The sequence below is a fragment of the Cicer arietinum genome, chromosome 6, assembly GCF_000331145.2.
Source record: "Cicer arietinum cultivar CDC Frontier isolate Library 1 chromosome 6, Cicar.CDCFrontier_v2.0, whole genome shotgun sequence".
Taxonomy (NCBI): domain Eukaryota; kingdom Viridiplantae; phylum Streptophyta; class Magnoliopsida; order Fabales; family Fabaceae; genus Cicer; species Cicer arietinum.
The window spans coordinates 54,908,022-54,923,077 of NC_021165.2; the positions used below are offsets into that span (position 1 = coordinate 54,908,022).

General features: G+C 32.0%; 2 protein-coding genes across 2 annotated transcripts in view; one reads left to right on the forward strand and one right to left on the reverse strand.

Moving 5' to 3' along the window:
* Nucleotides 1-4,023: 4,023 nt before the first annotated feature.
* LOC101492008 (uncharacterized) lies at nt 4,024-9,630 on the forward strand. Its single transcript, XM_004506270.4, has 3 exons — nt 4,024-4,260; nt 4,357-4,643; nt 7,351-9,630. Exons 1-3 carry the CDS (start codon nt 4,077-4,079, stop codon nt 9,295-9,297), a joined length of 2,418 nt encoding a protein of 805 aa, XP_004506327.1. The 5' UTR covers nt 4,024-4,076; the 3' UTR covers nt 9,298-9,630.
* Nucleotides 9,631-12,884: 3,254 nt separating this feature from the next.
* LOC101492345 (purple acid phosphatase) overlaps nt 12,885-15,056 on the reverse strand; it is a 4,610-nt gene continuing 2,438 nt past the window's right edge. The window contains exons 6-8 of the mRNA XM_004506271.4: nt 14,726-14,946; nt 13,828-13,949; nt 12,885-13,395 (exon numbers count right to left, since the gene is read on the reverse strand). Of these exons, the coding sequence (XP_004506328.1) occupies nt 13,194-13,395; nt 13,828-13,949; nt 14,726-14,946 (545 nt within the window). The 3' untranslated portion in view covers nt 12,885-13,193. The remainder of the gene's footprint in view (nt 13,396-13,827; nt 13,950-14,725; nt 14,947-15,056) is intronic.

A 15,056-nucleotide genomic window follows, 5' to 3' on the forward strand; every position in this document is an offset into this window, starting at 1 on the left:
TGATTTGTGTTTTAAATATTTGTTATCTTTGTGGTTGCCTAAGTGGCTGGTGATTTGTGTGATTATCTAAGTGAGTGGTGACATGTACCTTTGAGCATCATTATCATTTCATAACATATCATATGCATCTTTGTGGACGCCTGTGTGGCTGGTTTAATTTTTCCCCATTGGTATGGGTGACTTTTGTGTGGACGCCTGTGTGGCTGGTTATATCCGGATCATGTATATTTAGGAGCATGCATAACTTGCATATATTCTATTGTTATTTTTATTTTGATCTACAATTGCTACTTGATTTATTTAGATACATTTTATGACTTTTAATACATCTTTGAAAACTATTAAAGAACCAATTTCTTTAAATCTTTTATGACGAAAGGATTTTATATTTATATTTTATGGTTGTTAATTTATTATTTGGTTTAATTTTTGTTGTGGGATGAACTGACCCCTTACACCAATATTTAGGTACTAATGATCTCAAAAGTTGTATGAATGATGTTTGATTTGGTGAACGCGCGTGGGAAAATGAGACCTTTACTTTAAAAATAATATTTTGTATTACTAAAATTTTTATCGTACATTGTAAAGTTATTTACTTTTTATCATTAACTTTTAATAGAAATGCGAAAGTGAGATTTCATTTGCTTGTAAATAATTGAATGTAATTAATTTCAGTCAACCTTGCTTATTTTGAACTTTATTTTATTTTGGAGCATAAATGAATATTGATCTAATAACTGGAATATTAACTTTGCAAATAAACGAATAAATAATATTTTAGTAAATTGCATTACATTCTTTTACAAAAAAAAAATATCAAGTCATTTTCTGACGCATCTTCAAATTATTACATGATGGACTACTTTTAAAAAAAAAATTATAGTTATTTCTAAAAGAAAACTAATATATTTAAGTAATTTTTGGATCCAAAAATTTGGGGCGTTACAGTTCCAGAGTTTTCATCGGGGTGGAGGTAGTAAGGGCTACGAGGATTCAACGACGAATCTTTTGGGTTCAAAGGTGTTAAAGTTACAAATTGATGATCGTTCACTGAATCTGAAGAATCATCTGCATCTGCCATGACTGATACAACGAAGAAGAAAGAAAAAGAATGGAACAAGATTCAGTGGAAAGGATGAATGAAAAAGAAAGTTTGGAAAATTTAGGGTTTAACAGTGGCGGAAGCAAGATTTGCGTTTGATACCAGGTTACCTTGAGTGATTTGGAAGAAAGAAAGCTTGAATAACATCATCAATTTCATATATTGAACAATATCATACATGGATGAGTTTATATAACTTGGAAACATGTTTACATGAAAAAAGGAAAATCTGACAAACTTTCAACTAACTAATAACAACCCTACTGAAGTATATTTGACAGTTTTGTTATCTTTTTCACAAAAAGCGTTTACATTTAACCAAAAGTTATTTCATTTTTTCCAAACACTACCTTTTATTCTCTGTAGCATGTTAAATATGTGAAGACATGTAGAGAAGGTAGGGCTGGACAACAAGCGGGTACGGGCGGTTTTGAGTCCAAATTCTAGATTCGGCCAAAACCGCGGGTGGTGCTCTAAGGCCATTTTCGACCATTTAGACATAGGGTTTGTGCGGGTCTCAAGTCTCGGGTTATGCGGGCTTTTGGATGGGTCAATTCAAGTTGGGCTATTGGGCCATTTTAAATTTCTCAAGTTCTAATATATTTTTTTTTTGTAAAATTAAGTGCAGTTTTTTTATGGGTTTTTAAATACTATTGACCTATTAAACATTAATAAGCATTTTTATATTTTAAATTGTTAATTTTCACCAAATAAATTGTTAATTAATTCCTTCAGTTTTAGACTATTTTTGTTCCATTTTTTCCTTTGAGCATTGAACTTGTAAACTATTCAAAATAGTACCATTTTAACTTAGTCTAATTTAGTCTCACTTTAAAAATGATTATTTATCTTTCAGATTTATTTTGTCTCATTTTTACCTTGGTAATGAGTTTTGCAAAATGAAACATGACACCATACAACAAAGATTTAAGCTTTAAATTGTACAACATATCAATTTAAATTTACAAATAAAATATTAAATTCTTAAAAAAATGTGATTCACTTCAACCATCAACCTACACATAAAATAAATTTAAAATTAGAATTCAAATTTACTAAGAAAGAAAGTATATTGAAAAAGTGAAGATCATAATATCTCTTTATTCAGGAAACAAAGAAATCTTAAGACCAAATTAAAAAAATTCAAGATTAAAAACTATATCAACTTATTAATATTATCATTATCTATGTAATTTCTATTAAGAAAAATTATTCCATCTACATACACATATTAAAAAAATATATAAAAAAACCATACATTGCAAAAACCAGAACATCTTAATGGTGGAGGCAGAAAACCAAAACCTAAAAACCCTAAATCTTAAACCAAAACACATAAACCAAACCAAATGCCATATGTCCTAAGTAACAAGACACCATAACCCTAACTCTTAAAACAAAACATAGAAAATAACCTTAAATCTTAAAACAAAACACAAAAAAACAGTAAGACTTAAACCAAAACTCATATACCCTACGTAATAAGACGCTCTAACCCTAAAAATAACCATCAATAAACATAAAAGACTTAACAATACCGTGTTGATGTGTGACTGTAACCCTTCCTTCACTCCATCAAGTTTGTCCGATTACAAATCGCTAATTTTGAAGAGAAAAAAAGATTAAAAAAAATCACTAAAAAAACAAGGAGTAAGTTTAAAGATGTGAAAATGAGAGACACAAAGAGAATAGAAAAAACGAGAGACACAGAGAAAAGAGAAGGATAACCTACTTGAGAGCTTGGTTCTCTTTTGAGAGTGGAAATGATGACTCTCACGAGGGAATGAGTGTTAGTAGGTGGCGGGATGAGAGAAATGAGAATTAGGGTTAGATTTGTTACTATCACATTTATATGTTAGGTCGTGCTCCCGAGCCTACTATTTCCAATGACCCAAACTCCATTCACATATATATACGGTCATGTTCGATTATTACCGGTCCAATTTTCATAATCCGAATCCGCCCGCACATAACCAATCCAATTCGTTTTCCACATCCGCCAACCCGGTTCACCCGCCCGAATGAGTTTTTTGAGTCTCAGACCGGTCGGTTTCGGACGAGCCCTGCCATTCTTGTCCACCCCTAAAAGAAGGATCCACTTACGCCTGGTGATAGAATCGAAAACAACATGCTTCGACGGGAACTACCACCCACCTCCAATGCTCTCTCAACATTAAATTAGGCACCCACTCGTACTCCCCAAAAGTTACTATAATATTCTATTATCATTTTATTATTGTTGTTTGATATTATTCCTCACAACAGTGTTTGTTTTGTTGCATTTCAAGTATAACCTTATGCTATTTGATGAAAAACTTTGAAAGAGTCGAACATTTTGTGCGCAGAGCCAACTATCACCATTATCATATCCTTTTAATTCATCATACGATTCTCTCAGTCCCGTGATCAAACATTTACCATACTAGTGCACTTAAAATGTGCTTGCAAAAGTTGAATAAATCATCCCAAACAAAATAAAAATAAAGATGGTGAAATTTCAATATAGAGCTTTTTTTTGTCTCTTTTGTCTTTGGCTTTATTCGTGAAAATTTGTATGGTTTGAATGTAACTATATCTTGGATGAAGTTTTTCTTCTCTTTGGATTTTCCATAAAGTATATGAAATGATTTCTATTGTTTTTTATAGCAAAAATGAAAAAGAATTCTATATTTACCGTTAAAATTAAAACCAATCTTATACGAGAATAAATATATTGTTAGAATAAAATAACTTTATAGTATTATCAAATTCTAACTATTCACTCTATTACACTGTATTATGTAATTTTTAAATAACAATTATCTAACTATCTTATGTCGTGATAATAATTATTTTATAGTATTATTTTTATTCTCATCTTATATTTTGTAGATTTTTTTTTGGTTCAAGAGGGAGTATATATATATGTAAAATAAAATTCCTTTGAACTCTCAACACTCTTTTCCTTGTTGAGAAAGAGAAACCTCGTTCAATGGCGACTGATGATGCAAATTGGAATCCCCAAACCAACTGGACGATATCCTCCGGTTCTCTCCATACATCTCTCACCTTCCAATCATCTCTCTCTTTCTCCGACGACGATGATCAATCCACCGAATCCCTTCCTCTTCTCCTACACTCTCCCTCACCAGATTCCTCCCCTTGCGAAATCACCAGTAACTACTAATCTTCAATTTTACTTTCTCTTACAAAAATCTTTCACTCTTTTTTTCCTTTTTGTTTATTCTAATTATTCCTTTTTTGTTTCGCAGTTAATTTTGCAGAGAAACACGAACTGAAACAAATCTACGTTCGAAGCACTGCTCGAGTCTACGAGATTTACTATGCACCTGACTTGAAAAGCAACAACGAGTATCTATGCACTGTTCGATGTGGTGTCACTACTAGAGACGGTGAAATTCTTCGTTCTCATGGTATTAACCTAATCGATTCTTTGCGTGATAAAGATTTTTGTGATGAAAGTGTTAGAAATGATGATGATTGGGTTGAAGTCAAAGCTGTTGATACTCCTTCGCTTAACTCAATTAGTACTGCTCAGGTATGCAGATTTCCACCTATGAAACACTTACACATATTAGAACATTGGATATAAAATGAATGGTTGAGATGGTTATAGTTAATTTCATTATCATGTTATTTGAACTGTCCGATCTCAGATTAATGATCGAGATCGATTAATGTTTGTTTCAATTGCAGGCAATCTGGGTCCATATAACCCTGATACGTTGACACCAATAATTTTTTAGAAGATATAAGTAATTAAATGTAACCACATGTGTTAGTATGGTGTTTGTGTCAGATCCGGAAACACCTTTAATTTGAAGTGACATTGAACACACTTTCAATCTGGAGTATGGGTGCTATATAGATTCCTCCTATGGTTATTTGTCCCTGACAAATGATTAGGAAACAAAAATGAAACAATGGATATTATTGGAAAGAGTAGATTTGAATGTTGCCTATAATGAATTTAGGGTGTGTTAAGTGTTAACTTAATTAAATGCTCGTTGAATAAATATTTGTCATATAAAATTTACTACCGGAAATTTCAAGGCACAAATTTCCGGTAGACAATTCATACTATCGGAAATTTCACGCCTTGAAATTTCCGGTATACAAATTATACCACCGGAAATTGTAAAAGTAGAATTTTCGGTAGTGTTAATTTGTGTACAAAATCCAATTTTCTATTCTAATAATACTTGCCCCAAAAATTTCACCTGTCCTCAAAGTGAAAGTTTGCAAATTGCTGCATAATGGAATCAAAGGATCCCAAGTAGCTTCAAAGTCTGAAATATCCTTCCACTGGATTTGAACTTTCGCTTGACTTGAAAAGGTATTACAGATTGCCTTCCAATTCCTCAGATAAAATCTTTGATAATGGTTGAGGATGCACTGGTGGAGCTATAGCTTTCTTAAAAAAGGACGCATGAAAGAAGAACAAATCTTACTTTCTGCTGGATTTTCAATTTGATCAACAAGTTGGCTTATGACCTTGTTCATTTGGTATGTTCCATAGAAACGGGGACCTAGTTTGTCATTCAACTTCTTCGCCAAAGATTTAAGTCTGCAGGGTTGCAGCTTCAAGTACACCCAATCTCCTACTGCATAAGTGGCTGTCCTTCTATACTTGTTAGCATAAACTTTCATTTGATCTTTTGCACTAATTAAATTAGATTTGAAATCATGCAAGATGGTTTCCCTTTCTTGAGTTAGTTGATTGACTTCTTCCACTGCTGAAGTTACAACGGTCCTTTATGTTACCGAGGAGACCCTCTTCCATAGAGGGCCCTAAAAGGCGTCAGTTTGGTAGAGTTGTTACAATTGGAATTGAACCAAAATTCTGCCCAACTTAGCCATTTGGTCCACTATTTCAATTTAGCCATTTGGTTCACTATTTCGGTTTTGTACCTGTCAAACACTTCAAATATGTCTCTGGGCATCGATTGACCACTACAGATTTACCTTCTGTTTGAGAATGGTAAGCTGAACAATTCAATCGAAAAATGACTCTAGATTTTGCTATCAGCAACTACGGTGGATGGAAAACTATGTAGTCCTACAATTTCTCTGCGGAAGATTTCTGCTATATCCTTGGCGGGTGAATGGGTGACCAAGTGGAATAAAATGTGCATACTTGGTGAGCCTGTCCACTGCTACTAAAATAACATCTTTCCCTTGAGCCTTAGGAAGTTCTTCCACAAAATTCATAGATATATCTGCTCATACCCGAGTAGGAATAGGAAAATGTTTTTTTCAATTTGTCATCTTGTACCTTATCTTCTCATTCCTCCAATTCTGAAATATGCATCATAGAAATAGCAGTATAGGTCATTCTTATAGATAAAGCATCAACAATTCTGTTTTTAGACCCAGGTTTGTACTTGATTTCTGTCTCTATGATGAAAGTCTTTTTTAAGTTAGGTACTCTAAGAATTGGAAGTTCTGCCAAACCACCCAATTACCTAAAGAATTATCTGATACTATAACTGCTCTTTCCTATTCTATTTATTTAGTTACAATCCAGGTAGTTAATATCGAGTTCTTACACATATTTGGAAAGAGGAAGTAGAATCGCAAATTGTGGAATCGTAACACTAATCCTCAGATTATACAAAATTCATAAAACTCATATATATGTTTATAAATTCATATATATGCATAAAAAACAGCAAAGTAAGATAATTAGAACTTTAAATTACCCTTTGAAATTAGTTATTACAGTTTTTACGTGCTATTATAGGAGTTATAGGAGTAATTGCAGTTCTTTTAGGAAATGAGTAATTGCAGTTAAAAAAATTACTACGTACTCTATTTTGCTATTAGAGGAGTAATTACAGTTTTTACATGCTATTGTAGGAGTTTTACTGTTTTAGGAGTAGTTACATTTTTTTAGGAAAGGAGTGAGCGCAGTATAGCCTCTTGTTGTCAAAAAATTGGAGTTAACGAGCACATTTAATTAGGCTAAAAAACCCTATTTTCAATAAAAATAACCCAATTGAGTGTATAGTTTAGCTCTCTAGAATAGTTTATTGAATAAGCACATCAAATTAAACTTTTACCGAAATGCATCCTTAGTGAGAAAACAAACTAATAGTATTTTTATATTTTCTTCACACAATAAATGAAGAAGAATATATGATGTTAATATCATGCCAGCCACATGAAGATGAATATATGATGGTAATATCATGCTAATGTTGGATTTAATTTCTGAAATTGATGTCTTCTTTTTTGGTCCCTAGGATCTTTTTGAAGCTACAGCTGAGACTAATGACGTGAGTCCTTGCATTTCTGTTACACTTCGTCTGCTCTCGCTTCAGAGCAAAGGATGCGTTTGTGTGGATGAGATTTATGTGTTTGGTGATCCTGTTGATTCAGAAAGCCTAGAAAGCCATAATGAAAACTCATCCGGCAGTTCTCTCATGGCTATGTTTCTTCCTTTAATGCAATTATCCAAGACAACTGGTCTAAATGCTGTTAGAAAAGAAAAACAATTTGTTTCGGAAGATGATTTGAAGGAAACCCCTCACCCTAGTGGTTCTGTAATAGAAAATCAGCTGAAAGGAAATGATAGCATAACTCATCCTCATGAAGTTGAGTTGAAAGAGGTTAAAGGAGGTTCAGTGGGTCCATCGAAGCCAGAAACATTCTCACAAGCTGCTAAAATGGAGAGCGACCCTGCTGCTGTACCCTCACAAGCTGCACCAATGAACATTCCTTGCGCGGTTCTCTCACAAGTTTCTATCAATCAAGGTGATTTTTTGGGTGGCAATGTTGAAAGGGCCCTGGAAAAGCTTATGTCACGAATGGACAAGATAGAAGAAATCTGTTTGGGCTTTCAAGAGAAAATGGTAATGCCCATGAACAGCATTGAGGCTAGACTCGAGAGAGTTGAGCAGCAACTTGAGACGTTGTCTAAGAAATGGCAAAACTCGGCATCTGCTCCTGATGCTTCTTGTATCAAATCGGAAACCACCTCTGGTGAGAATTTTCTTGATTGTACTGTTACTGAAGAAATTGAATCAGATAAGAAATCTTTACATACAGAGGTACTCAATGTCTCTCCTCGAGATATGTCTGATTTAGAAAAGACTACTCAATTGCTCCCAGGTCTTGTAGTTACAGCCCCTGAGTTTTCTGAGGGCGAGGATGAAGAAGATAACGCATCAGAGCAAGAAATGAATTTGTCGGAGGGTGAGGATGAAGAAGATAATGCATCAGAACCAGAAATGAATCCTTCAAATGATAAACCAAAGCAGTCAATTGATGATGCTTTATCTTCTGCATTGGCTAATTTCTTGTCGTATTCTCTGTCATCAGAGCTTCCAAAGTATGCTAAAAGTCTACATGTTAAAGCCCCTGAGTTTTCAAATGAAGATGATGACCACGAGAGTGATAACGAGATAGTGAAAAATGACTCAGTTCATCCCACAGACAGCAAGAAGTTTAGCCACATCCAAGATTCGTCTACTAATTTGTTGGAAAAGGGAGAGAAACTAAATGATTACAATGATATAAGCTCTGAAAAGACTACCCAGGAAGCTGAACAATATGATTTTTTTTGTAGTGCACAAGGAGATCAAGATGACGGGTATGTTGACAGTCCTTTAGTCGAACCTAGTCTAAGAATGGATTCTAAAGACAAAGTCGAAGACAACAACGATGGGAAAATTAGTGGTAAAGAAAGTGACTTTTTCCTGTCCAATATAAGTAATATTTCGAATGAGGTTGTTGATAGTCTGTCCCCCAGTGGTTATAGAGCAATGGAAGCCCCAAAAAACACCTTCCATGAAAACATCATAGAGAATGTTCTTGGATTTTCACTTGCTTCCCCTGTAGTAGATTTTGAAATTCCACTATTGGATGTGAAATTCATTTCTCAGACAAGTCCTATTACGGAGGGTTACCTTGAATCCCTTCTGGTTGAGACACCAGAAACCAGCTCAAGAGATCCATCTGTCAATGTAAGCAGTGAGGATCTTTTCATTAAGGAACAACTTAAAGACAACCATGATCTCTCAATTGAGGAGCACTTTAACTTGATTTCGGTTGACGACGGTGAACCGGTAAATCCAGCCAGCAATACTCATGTTGCTCTTGTTGAAGACTTGTGTTCTTCAGTAACTGCACCTGTGAACGTTGGGGGTGATACTCTAGCAGAAGATCATAAACGCAAGCGTGAATCTTGATCGTTTAGACGTTATTTCACAATAGCTTTTTTTATAAATACGATCTTCTTGCTTCCGTATCTTGATTTTCAATAGTTAATAGAGAGTTCTTTGCTTAGAGAGTCAACAGAAGTAAGTCACTTTGTAGAAATATGTTGCAGCTGTTCTTTGTTTATATTGGCGCGGTTGTATGGCTAATGTAAATAGTCATAAGTCAATCATTCCCTAACTTTACTTGCAGGAGTATTATCAGGAGGTGACATATTTCCCTTACTTACATTAACATGTAAATAAAAATCACGAGAAACTGAGAAAGCCTTTTATTTTGTGGGTTTGGTGTTGCTGTTACCAAAATTCTTGACAAAAGAAGTATTTGGTATGATTACATGATCATTTAGTTTTTGAATATATTAGAAGTATAAAAACATCACGTGTATTCTAATTAATGATTTTACAAATAAGAAAATACACATTAAAGGACCAATTTTAACAAATGTAAAACATTTGAAAATCGAACTAACGTAAAATGTATTGACCAAATTTAATCATCTGATTTAAAGACCATGCATGCGTGTCTTAACCTGATTAATAAATTTGTTCCTAGTGCAAGCTTTTTTCGTAACAAATAGAATTTTCCAATAACAGAACAGTAACCTCTACATGTGTCATGACAATGGCGTGAAAAAGACTACAATATTACATATAAGGAAGTTTCTGGAAACTACACTTTATGGATTGGGATTTTACCGTTTGACACCATCATCAAACAAATTCACATTTTAAATTTGGTAAAATAGTTTTTGATCTGATAGCAGTCGAAGCAGACGAGATATGGTGGTCATGGTCATAGACGAGGATATAGTGGTCATGATCAGTAGGAAAGTGTGGTACCAGTAAATATTTCTGACGCTGAAAATAAAATTTGGGTTAGAAGTGAGTGGTATTTTGGAATGAGTTGTGTACCTTTCTTGTTGTTTAAATTACAACACAAGAAATATCTCCAAATATTATTGAGAATTATCAAAATCTAAGTACAAATGGATACAAACTGAATATTATATAGTCACGTGTTGAAGTAAAAACTTATTAACTGAAATCCACTAATATCTAACTAGTCCTAACTGAATTCAACTAAAACAGAATAAGTCAGCTAGTGTCTAAAAGGATTCCCTTTTGTGAATTGATCTTCAAGATCCTTCAACAAATCATATGCTGAATCGATACAGATTGTATTTTGATAAATTGACAGAGATAGAGTTTGGGTGATCCACGATATCACCATATTGTTACACCGTTCCCAAAGATTGAAATTAGGGTTCGATGAGGAAGGTTGAGGGAGATAACTATTGATGAATTTGAATTTGTTCTTTGATGATAATGCACGCTTCATAGAACGACTCCGATTATAGTAATTTGAATAACTAAGAGGAGGAGCCATAAGAATTGCACTCGAATTTTTGCTTGGATGAAGATAATATGGGTTTCGAGGATCTTGGATAGGATCTTTTAACAGTTTTATCATTGGTATAGAGAGAAACATTTGAATCGGAAGTTTCAGATTCAGCCATGGCTGAAGAAATAAGAAGGTTGGAAGATGAGATAATGAATAAGGTTTAGTGTTGATGTGGAAGAATTTAGTTGTAATTATTTAAAGTTGAATGCAAAATTTCTGCAGTCAAGTTTCTACTTCTAATTCTTGAAGATGTATTTTAAGGACAAATGTTAGTATTAATTTGCCAATCAATATCAATATAATATATTAAATTAAATTTTTAAATTATTATGACACGTGACGTATTTTCATATATTATGTAACACTAATTATATTATTCAATATTATGTCGTGGTACCTCAAAAATTCATTCATACTTTATTCTCCATTTTACTACTTTTTTGTCTATATTTCTAATACAATGATTGAAAAAAAAAATATAACTCCAATTACAAACTTAATTTTATTGTGTTATACTTTTTACAATTCATTACATATAAATACATCATAATATTTTAATTATATCTTAATAGATAAAATATAATAATCATTAAATTATCACAAAATATATAAAAATATACTCATCATATCTTAAAAATCAATAATTAACAATCAAACTTATGTACAAAAAATTCAATAAGATTAAAATTAAAATAAATAAAAAACATTGAAACAAACAAACAAACCAATTTAAAATAGCAAACATTCGCAAAAAACGAAACAACAAACGACATTTTTTATAAAAGTAAAAATGTCAAATTATACATTGAATATTTTCAAAGTAATATACAATTTGTGTATATTTTTCTCTTGTGAGTGCTAAAGTACATAATCTTTTCTCCAATGAAGGATAAATTGGATCATAATTTTATTTGACAACAAAATTAATCGCAATCAAGAAGTCACATCTTATTATTTTTATATTATTTTATATTTTTATCTTAAAAAATAGTAGGCTTAATTGCAGATTTAGTCATCTTATTTTTACTGATTCACGAAATTGGTTTTCATATTTTAAAAGTCGACATTTTGGTTCCTCGCTTTAATTTTTTTAATTAAAAAATGATGACATGAGATGATTTAAATAATGTGATATATGACACGACGATGTAGAATGATTAATATCCATGAAATTGAAATAAAACGCTGTAAAAACTTATATTTCAACTTTAATTTCAACTTTAATTTTTTTTTATATTTTTAATTTAATTAATAATATATGAATAATTAATGCATCTAATTGATTTTATATCATAGAATTGTATGTCACGTTAATAAAAATATATCAAATAATCATTTTTTAGTTCAAAAATCCGAGAGAGGGACCAAAACTATCGACTTTTAAAATAAAAAGACCAATTCAATGAATTATAATAATAGAGGAATCAAAACTACAACTAAACTAAAATAATACTTTAAATTTATTAATCATAAACACTTAAAAAAATATTATTGTAAAAATATTTTTGAATGAAATATATGACATAACACCTCTAATAAAGAAATATTTATTCAAAATATTAAATACCAAATTTCAGTTATATATTCAAATTCGGAGTAAATTATTTTAAAACGTTAAATATAATAACACTATTCGCTATTAGCCCATTACTAACTTTCTTTCAGGTATGTTTGCAATCATTTTCACTTCTCCAAATTTACCCTGATATTTAATAGTAATTGTTCATCCATCCTAATGTTTATTCACGTGTAAAACATACCATTGTTTATTCCAAAACTACTACTGGACTGCAGATTTCGATAATTTTTAACTACTCGAATACAACTTCAGATAAAACACCAAGTAATGATTTGAAGTAGCAAATTATCATAGTAATTAAGGATGAAATGTTAGCTACCTCATTGGGAGCTTCAGGAATCACTCTATCAAAGAAAAGGCCAAAAAGTGAAGTTGATGTAGGTAAAACCCTAAAGAGATCCTAATTGGTTAAAACAAAACAATAATTTTATATTAAAATTTATTGTCCAACTCATTTTTACGTAAATGTATTCAAACATAAACCACTTTACATTCAATTCACTTTTAAGTAAATCAATTTTACAAAATCAATTTATTCAAAATCAATTTTTATCACCGCATTATCAAACATGCACAAAGATAATATCATCTATTGTAATACCTTTGGATTATACGGGCTATAGTTTTGTAATACATCTATTGTAAATCAACAATGCAATTTGTTCCCTATTACAAATTCAGGTTCATATCAGTACCTATAATCATTACAATAAAAAGTTACACATAACACAAGATGGTTGCTCCTTTGCATTTATCTTGAAAGTGGTACAAAGTATTATGAAGGGTAATGATAATAATAATTGGTGGTGGTGATCTTGACCACAAACGATTACATAATCATGACTTTATTTTTCTGAAAAGACAAGTAAATCAAATGTGTTGTTATTAATGGGAAACATGGGTTGTGGAATCATCAAGTGGGTTCCAGAATCTGTTGAAAAACCAAAGGGAATCAGCTTGAACAGCATAACCATCTTGGTTTCTGTGCCAGCTATAGTGAGCATGTGTTCTGTTCTTTATGTCAAAAATTGCATGTCCAAAGCTGGCTTCTCTGAATGCTGAGTACTCTGGCTGTGGTTCTGTCATGCTGCACAGTCAAATAATGTTTATATCAGACTTAGCTGCATAAAAATGTACTATAAAATACTTCAAGTAAATCAACATTTCAGTCCTTGAAATTGTAAAGGTCTGACAATTGAGTTTTTTAAATTTACAAAATAGCAGACCAGTCCCTTATACTAAAAAACATCAACCAATGGAGTCTCTGCATCAAAATATTTCATTAGTAAACGTCCATCAAAACTAATCAAAGACCTACATATTGACTTAAACAATTTTTTGTATCAAGACAATAATAAAACCTTTAAAATTGTGGTGCTACATTTGAAACAATTACTAAATTGATTCATGTTTTGCAGTATTACGGACTAATTTGCTATTTCGTAAATTTCAAGGACAGAAATGCTCATTTACTCAAATACTTTATAAGACTCATCAAGTTTTCAGGTATGGAGCTTACTTGGTTGCTAAGCCTTCAAGGTTCCCTCCATCTCCAATGGTTATGTATACAGGAGCTGATTGATCTTTTATAGGAGTGCAAATACCATTTACAATATTATATGCAATATTGGAGACACGTTCCTGACACAAACAAATCAGTTGTCACAGGAAGCAAATGACAAACAATATGATAAATCTACTTTCGAGAGGAAAATAATACTATTACAGATGAAAAAATTAGCTCATTTGTTTCAAATTAGGTTTTATATGAAAACATCAGTTTTTTAAGGATTGTCGAAGTGTTTGTTTAAGCTTTTTCAAAATTACCATAACTTAGAAATCTGAAATTTGATTATAAAGAAAAACTACTTTGAGTAGCTTCTAAGAAATAGTTTGTGTATTTACCCCTATAGCACCTGCATAGTGCAACATTTGCATGGACCATTAGATCTAGAGGGACAAGTTTTCTGTCAGTAGATCTAACGATCCTTACAACTGTTACACCATGTAGCTGGTGTAGGGGATCCAAGTTCCATTATAATAGGTGTAGTAGATGAAAGCAAATGTTAAAAGATAACTTTTGTGATTGCCAAACTAACATAAAATAACTTCTACTTTTACATAAATATAGTTAATTTAATTTTTTATACAACTTAAAAATCATTTTTTTTTAATTTTTAAACAAACTTACAGAACAGCATCAATCAGGTAAAATTCAAAAAAGATTATTGAAGTGCATTTTTTGTGTAATATTTTTGTAGTTTTTAATTTTTATCTCTTTAAAAATTTATGGACAATGGCCTAAGCATGCATGATTGACTTAAAACATGTGGTTTTCAAAAGCATGATGTAGAAACTTAAAATTGGGGAATTAAAGTGCTAAATTAGCATAACAAGGCAAGTATATTAACACTTACAGATCGTTCATAAGCATGCACATGCCCAGCAAACACAACATCAACCTTGTACTTAACAAACCATGATTCAAACATTACTCTCATTGTTTCCCCTTCCATGTAATGATAAGCGTAGCTATTATACCAAGGTGAATGCATGAGAACAATCAACCAAGGAGTTTCTGTCCTGTTAACTGTCGGTAGCTCCTGTTCGAGCCATTTGTATTGTGGTGTATATTTTCCTGACAAAAATAAAGATTGTTATACTCTCAGAGATTCAACTTTGAAAACAGTTAGTCAGTGACAATATGGTTTACACTCCCTGTGGTTAATCATAGAATCAGAAAGAGTG